General features: G+C 34.6%; 1 protein-coding gene across 1 annotated transcript; it reads right to left on the bottom strand.

The window, feature by feature from the left end:
* Positions 1-377: 377 nt before the first annotated feature.
* Positions 378-9,192, bottom strand: LOC122403188 (gamma-glutamyl hydrolase B-like). The gene is made up of 8 exons (XM_043406549.1): positions 9,038-9,192; positions 6,619-6,739; positions 5,585-5,635; positions 5,435-5,509; positions 4,820-4,980; positions 2,743-2,849; positions 1,537-1,765; positions 378-1,458 (listed from the first exon to the last, which is right to left on the bottom strand). Exons 1-8 carry the CDS (start codon positions 9,135-9,137, stop codon positions 1,334-1,336), a joined length of 969 nt encoding a protein of 322 aa, XP_043262484.1. The 5' UTR covers positions 9,138-9,192; the 3' UTR covers positions 378-1,333.
* Between the last annotated feature and the right edge of the window lie 637 nt (positions 9,193-9,829).

The raw sequence follows: 9,829 nt of genomic DNA, 5'->3' as shown, positions 1-9,829 counted from the left end.
TCAAATCTTGAGAGATTGGTCTCATTTTACTCTATGAAAATTCATGTAAAAAAATGACAATAATGATTTAAAATATCTACTATATGGTTTTCTTAAATACATTTAAGCTTCTTACCTGCTACAGAACTGATAACGAAGCGAATATTTTTTGAAAATATAATGGAAATATCTAGAATTGCAATACCAGAACTCAATAATCGCTGCAACCTACAAAGTTCAAGTTGGACGCGTGAAAGATCCAACAGAATTGAATACAGAGATTTCAAATATGTAATTCATGCGATATAAGCAGATATAGTAACAATATTGTTTGAAGTTTACATCGAATGTTCAAGTTGAAGAAAGCCAAACTTCTTTTTCCTTAAATGTGAAGGTATGTGAACGAAGTAGTGAGTCACTGTATAAATCGATTATAAGTATATCGGTTAGTTTTTGTTTAATATTTTTCTTTTTTTTTTATTTGAAATCCTCAGATAAAGTTCATATATGTATACAGTGGTATGTATGTTTACGTATACAATTATATCCGCAGTTTACATTCTGTTAAAAAATTAAAAATACATAGGCAAGCTGTAATATTTGGTTCAGCAACTAGCGATTCAATATTAAGTAGGAGAAACAGTTTCATATTTTGGAGCTTTTCAATTAACTTGACCCTTAAACTGTCATAGAGCCTGCATTGCTAAACCAGATGATTGATGTCTTTGATTTCATGGTTGCATTTACATATAGGATCGCTTATTATCTTAATGCGGACGAGGGAGACAGCATGATTATAGTGCCCAGACTTAATACGGTTTTTTGTGACAATAAATTCTCTTCTGTGTTTACCCCAATAATACCAAGGTCTGCTACTGCCATTGAAATATAATTGAAAGTATTTCATCCCTTTAAAGGCACGCTGGCCTTTGATTATACTCAGAGTGTTCAAGTTATACGAGTGTGTAGCTATTTTGGCCAAATTATTGAGTTTCTCATTATCAAGAAGTGCTATATGCGACGGCACCCAGATAAATTTAAAAAAGCTATTATTTCTTATTGTTGTGAATAAAGTCATTACACTTTTTAGAGCACTAAGAGCGCCCTACAGAGCTTGCAATTCTTGTTTAATATAAAATGTTTAATGTACAATAATAAGACACTAAAAACTATATTTGAAATGGTAATTATAGATAACCTGCCTATATTTATAATTGAATTCTTAGAGAATATTAATATTAGAATAGCAACACACGAAACTCTAAATAAATCAGAAACCCTTTTTTATTATCTATAAAATAAAACTTGTATGCGAACCTTGTGATACTGTTTATTCCTTTCAGTATGTCATGATCTATTTGAAAAAGTAACACTGTAACAAACGAAGACCATGCAAACCTGTATAAGTGGGTTTGTAGTTATAAATTAAACTTGAAATTTCTTCCTGCTCGGATGAAAATGTGTGGCAATTCTTGCGCGCTGCACATAAAAGTATTTTATTAAATAACTAATTCACTGCGGTATAAATCTGTCGAAATTTTTGAAGAACACACATACCTTCGTTAACGAAGAAATTGCCAAAATATTCAGCAATTAGAACAGCATTTGCCGAATGTGGATACCCGTGGCCAATTTTCCACTCGTATAGATTTTTTTCTGGATGAAATTGTAAGCCGTAAAAAGGATAATTAACTGATTCCAACGAGGAAATGAATTCATTTTCTTCCTTATCATGATTCACAGATAATATCCGGAATTTATTAAATATTTTGGCTCTCTTTAAGTCCTGTAATTACGCATTATATTTATATTTGCGATATTGATTGCAGAGATAAGATGATACTTCTATTAAAAGGAGCTTCTTGTTTAGAATTTCAAAACTATCTATTTTTTCCACTTATATATCCTTAAAGCTTCAGAATTTACCGGGCATTCGTTTATCCAACTAGGAGTCTATACGAGCCGGTTAAAAGGGTGTCTCCAATATTGGTTTTTGATGAAGGACTATGAACAGTGGCATCTTTTTTTAGTTTTGGATTAACAGAATTTGGAAAAATCAGAAACGTCATTATAAACTAGGGTCATTCTATGCGAAATCAGACACTTCATGGAATAAGATTTCAAATTATCTCAACTTTGGATATGTTGTAGTACTTAGCAATGTTTAAACGTATCTCAAAGAATTATTCAAAATTTTGTAAACTGTTGAAGTTACAGATGTGTAAAGTGTAAAGAGTGTTACCTTTTTTTCAAAAAATCTATAGCTGAGGAACTAACAAATGGATTAGAATGTGCTTTTGGCTGCTTGTAGCGAAGAGATTAGAGTACCAAATGAAAACAGTACTGACTAAAAGAAATTGTTTTTCGCCACTTTTTTTTTTAAATTGTTTGAAACAAATGTCTTGTTTTTGTACCGAAGTAATGTACAAAAATTTGGAAAAATGGCAACATAGCCCCATTTGTCCTCTTGACGGATATCTTTTCGAAAACATGGACACTTTACAATTGGCCCTATGGAAATTAATTTCGACGAATTCAGCCACTGTTGAAGAAGTGTCCGATTTCGCGCGAAATGCCTCAGTAGTATTTCTCGTAAAAAAGAGATCGTGTTTTCTTAAAATACGTATAAATAAATATGCGAAGTTTAAAAGTGCTATAATACTCATCAACGTTTAAAATAAAATTCACGAAGAAGTGTCTCTTTGTAGCATTCTAAACCAGAAGATCTCCTTAAAAACTGAAGAATTAAAGAATACAATTTACATTCTGTGTAACGCAAAAGTGATGACTATTCGCAGTCACTCTTTTAGTGGCCAATATATTTTTAATGTCTACCGAAGCGTCCGCGAACATTTTACTTGAATTGTATCCTGAAATGTATAAATGTCGTTAAGACTATAAAGCAAAATGTACACACAACACATTAATGAAGTGGAGTAAGTGAATAAAATAAAGTTTATGTGTACCACTATTTGAAACTATTGTTTTATTAATGAGTTAGAAAAATTGTCTGCATAATATCAAAAGAGTCTTTCTTTCATTTCTTCCTTACTTTATTGCAACTATCGAACATCCACTTACTGCTGCGTTGTTCTTTAATATAATTAATATTTAGATACAATTTAATCAGATATTTGGGCCTTACTATATTATTAGTTGTCTATTTTGTCTCCTTTGTGTTCTGAACCGTCAAGATGAAACTTGTCTTACCAAAAAGACAATTGATTCGAACAAAGATTCATTATCTTGTTACGAGCGCGAGCGCGAGATCCTGGATTCGGTCGAGGGGCAGTACTCGACCGGTGGTTTTGGGTATGGTTAGGAAAAGAAAGGAGGTCCGGACGAACCAGGGGCTCTATACTCTGGGAGCCGTAGGTGGAGGTTACGTGGACGAACCAGGGGCTCTATACTCTGGGAGCCACGGGGTTAGATTTATAGGGAAAATGAATGGTTTCACGGACGAACCAGGGGCTCTATACCCTGGGAGCCGCTAGTAGGAGTGGACGAACCAGGGGCTTTATACCCTGGGAGCCACGTAGGTTTTTAGGATGTTTTAGGATCTTGCTCTCTGTCGTGATGGTACACCTCGAGCGGTAAAGGTGTACCGGGTTCGTGAGATACCCCTAGCCTTACGGTTAATATGGTTCAGGGTTGCTTTGCGTGAATAACACACGTAAGGAATAATAACTTGAGTATATATTTTTGACGATGCTCAAGTACAGCTATGGATTTACAAGAAGTTGTACAATTGCTAAATTGCCTCGAAGGCGAAAGATTTGTTATCGGCTTTTACGCGGCGCGTTCACGGGAGCTCTACTCGATTAATGGGCACTCACTGATAAACCGCTAAGGTAGATAGTCGTAGATAGTTGCTTGAAGGGGATTATAGCCCGATCTTGCCCTGAGTGTCACAGTAACGTCGTGCCAAGAGTTTAGGTAAAACTGAGCTCCCCGAGTAAGAAACCGCGGCCCTTATATAGTTGAAAATGCTCAGTACTAAGGCGGGGCATTACCATAAAAGGCAATGAAAATTGGGCCGGGTGTGTGCATACGGCATGAGTCAACCCCGTTCAAAGGGTTGCACGCTAGATGCTCGAGCCAACGCCCAAGTCACCAAACGTTTCAGCCCCATGCATGAATGATATGTAACAATCTATAGGAATGTTTTGCCATATAAATTTTTGTCAATAAGCTATTAGTTGAATAAATGTTCTTTTTAGATCACCAATAAAGTTGGCATTTCTCATGAAGGACGATTTATTTTTTATTTAGATAAGTTTTATTTACAAGTAAAATTTCCAAATTTATACAACCTCTCATATATATGTTATAGATCTAGGAAATGCATAAATTTTCAAATTTTTACATTTTCATGTATTTGTTGGAATTTATAAGATATATGTATTTCCATATGTTTATTAGTTTTCTGTGGATTTGTTATTAAAATTTGAAGATGTATTTTAAGTTTATAACAAATACATGAACAATTTGTACAAATTTGGAAATTTATGCTTTTTAGAACTTTTTCTCCAATCTAATAACATTTAACGTATAAATCGTAAAACTCTTGTCTTAGTTGTCAAATCCAAATTGTTACCAAATTGTGACAACTGGCTCATAGATGAATTACATTAAATCAATTAAAATTCATATAATGAATAAACTTATATTCTAATAAATCTGAGACGAAGAGCGCTGTAACTAGATTTGTTAGCGAATAAGAAATAATTATTCCTTTAATAAACCCGATAATATTTATTCGCAATTAAATTTTGTGATTTAGTTATCATTATTTATTCATTATTGAAGATAAAATTTTCTCTTGTATCGGTGTACTTACCATTCGTAAATTCAAGAGGAAGTGCTATATCTTCAGCGGAACATGGAGTTCTATGTTTCGTACGATTAGTGACGTCTGTGACGTATGTTAACAGTTCGAATCCTAAACATATCCCGAAGATTGGAAAATAGTCACCCTTATCATTCATTTCTTTTGCAATTCTGTTAATCAAACACAAAATGACTTTTCATACTGCTAATAAAAGTAAACCAGGATTTGTTATATCGACGCACAGGTATAAATGTAAATATACAGAAAAGTTTGTTACAACTAACAAGCGAATTACCTTTCAAAATTTGATATGGACTTAAAAATTTATTCTAGATATGAACGCACTGATTAAAACAGAAATTTATATTTTGTAATGAAATCAATTTCTTTACGAACAGAATAAATCCATATGAATATTTGCCCGCATTTTATAATGTGAAAGCTATACGAGTATATTTTATCAATATCTTGATATAAGATGTTCAAATGATACAAACATGACAAAGAACAGATATTTCATTGCTGCGCTTTCTATTTATTTACGTAAGTAGAATCATTTACTTCGCGGTTGTACTACTTATCGTTGGTGTTAATTATCCTATTGCCATTTCAACATTTATTTACTTGTAAATCGTGTTCCCTGCGTCAGCATATCCTTTCGAAGTATTGAATGGTGCGCTTCCACCGGGCCATAGAATTCTGTCGATAACATTGTAAAATAATCATATTCGAATCAGCATTATTTATCTACTATTTTCTTTCGTTTCAGCTCACCCATTTATTTGATTCATGATATTTCTGTAGTAAGATTCATCTTGTCCAATCCTACAAAGGATGTTTAATCCGTGGTTGAGACGGGCTCGTTCGGATATTACAAATTTGCACGTGGTGTGCCAATTAAACTAAGGTTCAAACGACCACCCCCTTGCAGGGAACTAACAAACGAATTAGGTTTCCTATGTTTATTAGAACTCAACAAAGACAATATACGTGACCGAGTCGAAGACGAATTGTTTGTTACTAGAGACGATCTACACTAATTCTAAAAGCCAAGTGCTCTAGTCGAAATACGAAGTGTTCGAGAATCTAAAATCAAGTGTTTGGTAGTCAAAAACAAAGTGCTTTGTTTCTAATGCGAAGTGTTCTATGTCTAAATGTGAACTATTTGAGTGCTAAGAATCAAGTGTTTGCTAATCAAAAACGAAGTGACGACGTTCCTTCGTTTTTCCAAGGCGTTGGTCTTTTGTACACTCTTCCACCAAGTGTTTCCGTGGTGGGGGTGCAATGATGCTAATGTAGCTTGGCGTCCGAGGTGGAGGGTGCTACGTTTGGTAACTCCGGGGATTTTCCACTATGTGCGTCGGTCCCTGGGCTCGCGTACAAAACTAACAAGGGAGGCCCAGGTATACGAATCCGAGCACAGGTGGGCCATCCGACAGTCCGCTGGTGTTGCAACCACTCGAAACTGCCTTCACCGACCAAGTTTATGACACTTTATTCTATTGACGAAACTCTAACTTTTGCGCATGGCCTTGACTAAACGCGGTCCGTGTCATAAGCCTGGTCGACCCACCAAAGCCCAAACAAAGGATATGTTGAAGGATGTTAAATATATTATTTTATAAATAATTTTAAGGAATTTCACAGAATATTCTGCTACATTAAATTCTGCTGCACAAATTACTGATGTCAAATGCTTAGAAAAATGCTAAGGCAACAACTCTTGATAGCAATACCTCGGACTACAGGAATCGACGTATAACATTTCACGGTAAATAATAACGATGATAATAACATTATGCACTTACCTAATTGGTACAACTCTTGCGCCAGATCCTTCAATTAATTTTACGTATGATGCAGCGATGTAAGCATTATAATCACGATATCTTGAACTCATAACATGGCTTAGTTCTTGCGACAGAATACCTTTTGAAAATAAAAGTAGGATATAATTACGTTCGGGATTACTGTAATAAAAAATAAGGTAGATATGAAATTTATTAACGGATAATGACATTTGTGTAATATTGTAGCATTACTGGTACCAGAAACATCTTTCGTTTTTCAGAGAAAATAAATATTAGGAGTGTTTAATATTTTATTTTACAAATAAATTAAAAGAATTTGTTTTCTATTAGAATGCTACGAGGAAAAATTCTAAGTTTGAAAGCAGAAATAAAAATAGAAATTGTTGTGTTGTCACAGGAAACCGTTCGTGGTATATCACGAGACGGAATCCGTTAACGGTTCAGCGTTGCACACGTCGTGGTTTGCACACGGCGTGCAATCGCCCTTTTCGGTTAGGGCGATCGTCGATTGTTAAATCGAACCGTTCTTAAGACGAGCACCGTGCCGTGCGTTCATCAGATCGTCGCGAGTTCGCGTCCAGACACAACGTAACAGATCATTATGTGTTTCACCTTATACAATAAAGTCTTCTGCTCGTTATCGTTATATGTGCCTATACTTTCGACCACAGTGCATCTCCTATTACTATCCAATTAACAATATGTTGGGCGCTCGATAATTTTAAACTTTAACGAACAGTATCACTCACATCGCAGTATCTATATTCCGCAGGAATATAGATTTAAGAAACAAGTACAAAAATAGAAATATATATAGCGGCCCAAGAATTCAAAAGCGACAAAAAATTGTAATAAATCTTATAATTTAAATTGTGTGTAAAAAATGAAACATAAAATACCGTCGATAGCATAACAATTGATGTATCTCTTCCCCTTTTTTCTCTCATTATCTTCTCTTTAATAACCTACTGCTAAATATCTACTAAATTCCTAATGATAAAAATCATTTTCAACATCTGTTTTTAGTTTACCAGCGTCTTATAATTTTCCCCCTTTTTTTTCTTTCTTCTTGGTTACTCTAGTATAGTTTTTGTTTTGCCTTTTCTATACTAATGTGATGCGCAACAGATTAAGTTCCTGTTTCTGACTTTAGCTAAGTTTATTAATCTGCATTAAATGCAATACATATAATCCATACCGAAGACGACGCGTACTCAAGTAGACTCTTTAGTCTGTAAAAACTTATTTTCTTTAAGTCATATCTTTTCTATTTCTATATGTTTAACACGTTTACTATGATACAAATTCAGGCCCATCGCGAACGTGTTAAGGATTCTTTGTTACATTGTTGTTTCTGTTTGTTTTTAATACTGTAAAGCGATGTAAATTATAAAATGAAACAGTTATTTAATCATTTCATTATAAAAGAAATGTAATTCGTATGGGCGGTACTGTTGGTACATTATAAACATTTACAAATCAATAGCATCGTTAAATGGCAAAGTTTCTAAAAGGAAATTTTGCTTTGTAAGCTTCTTCACAGAAACATCAATGCCTCGGCTTATCTGCAAAAGGCTTTCTCATGATCTTATTCTATTTCTCGTAATCACTGGCAACCTATTGGTATCATTGTATCGCATCGGCATCGTTCATGATCCCAAATGCCAGTGCGGCGATGTCACTTAAAATGTAAACCATATTGTGTGGCGAGTATTTTATTTTTATCTCTCAATACTTAGAGATAATAAAACAACACCAAAAAATCAAGCTACATCTTCCTCTAAACATAAATATTGTAATTTCTAAACCTAATATTCCAACTATTGTAATTTTTGTCGAGGATGGTTAACAAAGTTACGAGCACCAATAAAAATACAACCACTTCCACTAGTATCTTTATTAATTGCTTATCGACCTATACCTTTTGTCCACGCGTGCACGCTTTCTTTCCGATCTTTTACGTTCCTCCCCGTTCATTCCTTTGTTTTTCCTACTCATCAGTTGTCTCTCCTCGGCTATTCTCGCCCGTCTTCGGACGTTTTCGCTTTCTACAGCACACACACACACGCACGCGCATGCATACACTATTTCTTACACTAGCTTGCGTAATTCTACAACCGTTTAGCTTTTAACTCTGAATGTAAATTTGTCATTTCTATATTATTCCTGTACAGCAGAAATAAACCTTGTATGATCACTTAAATTAATAAAAAGAAGAAAATGTGAATAGGAGAAGGACACAGCGCTCTTTGAAAATTTAATATCTTTAGTTGTTTATGAGATATTCCGGATTTCCTGATAAAACGGACACTCTGTATAAGAATACAGTAAATAGAATTTTTTCTCGTGCATGTGAGAAATTGAACTGATATCTTTGCAGACAGACGGTTCTATTAATTTAGAAACTGATACTTACCGATTATCGGTTTATTATTCACACCGTCCACACAACATCTCACAAAAGAACTGAATGTGAATGTTAACAGAATAATAAGCGCTGGTGTCATTGTCGACATTTTGAGACGTATAAACTTCAGCAAGAACAGTGACTGCACTATATGATAATACTGAATGGTGAATACAGTGATGCCAGAAAAGCACCGTCGGGTGCACACCCACACATGCTAGATACGCGTACGTGAGCTCGTGGAGTTTCGGAAAGACGACAAAGGCAAACTGACGCATACCCTCTTTCTCGATTCTCCGAAGCTGCCCGAAGTAATTTCGGACCGCTTCGTGGGAGTCGAGAGAGAAAGGCTCACATTTGCCTTCTCGCTCTTAACAACTGAAATCCGACCTCCCGTCAACGGCATACGATTTGGATTCTCGAGCCGAGATTCTCGACTGCCCAGGCATTTTTACTTTCCGACCTATGTAGGCGCACATAAGCAAAGTACCCATAATGAAAAAAAAATGTTGTAAAATTTATTTTACGGAAATACACGTTTTAAGACCTCCTGATCATATTTTAATTATTGAAAAAAAAGAAATTTTTTTTTATTACCATGTATGAGCACACATATGTATATTATTAATACGATTGAGTATAAATAGCTAAATGAATTTAAATGAAACTTTACATTTAAGTTTTATGTTCTCATTTCAAAGTCCGGTTAGACTTTGACTATAATCAGTCCATGGATAATAATGATTATACCTCTTGTTTCACAGTTGTTCCGATATATGTATAGGCATAATGTATAAAAAA

The sequence above is a fragment of the Colletes gigas genome, unplaced genomic scaffold (genome assembly GCF_013123115.1).
Source record: "Colletes gigas isolate AHSC1104 unplaced genomic scaffold, ASM1312311v1 Colletes_gigas_Sc00046, whole genome shotgun sequence".
NCBI lineage: Eukaryota > Metazoa > Arthropoda > Insecta > Hymenoptera > Colletidae > Colletes > Colletes gigas.
Note: the sequence above shows the minus strand (reverse complement) of the source record. Positions and strands in the feature narration are given on the sequence as shown.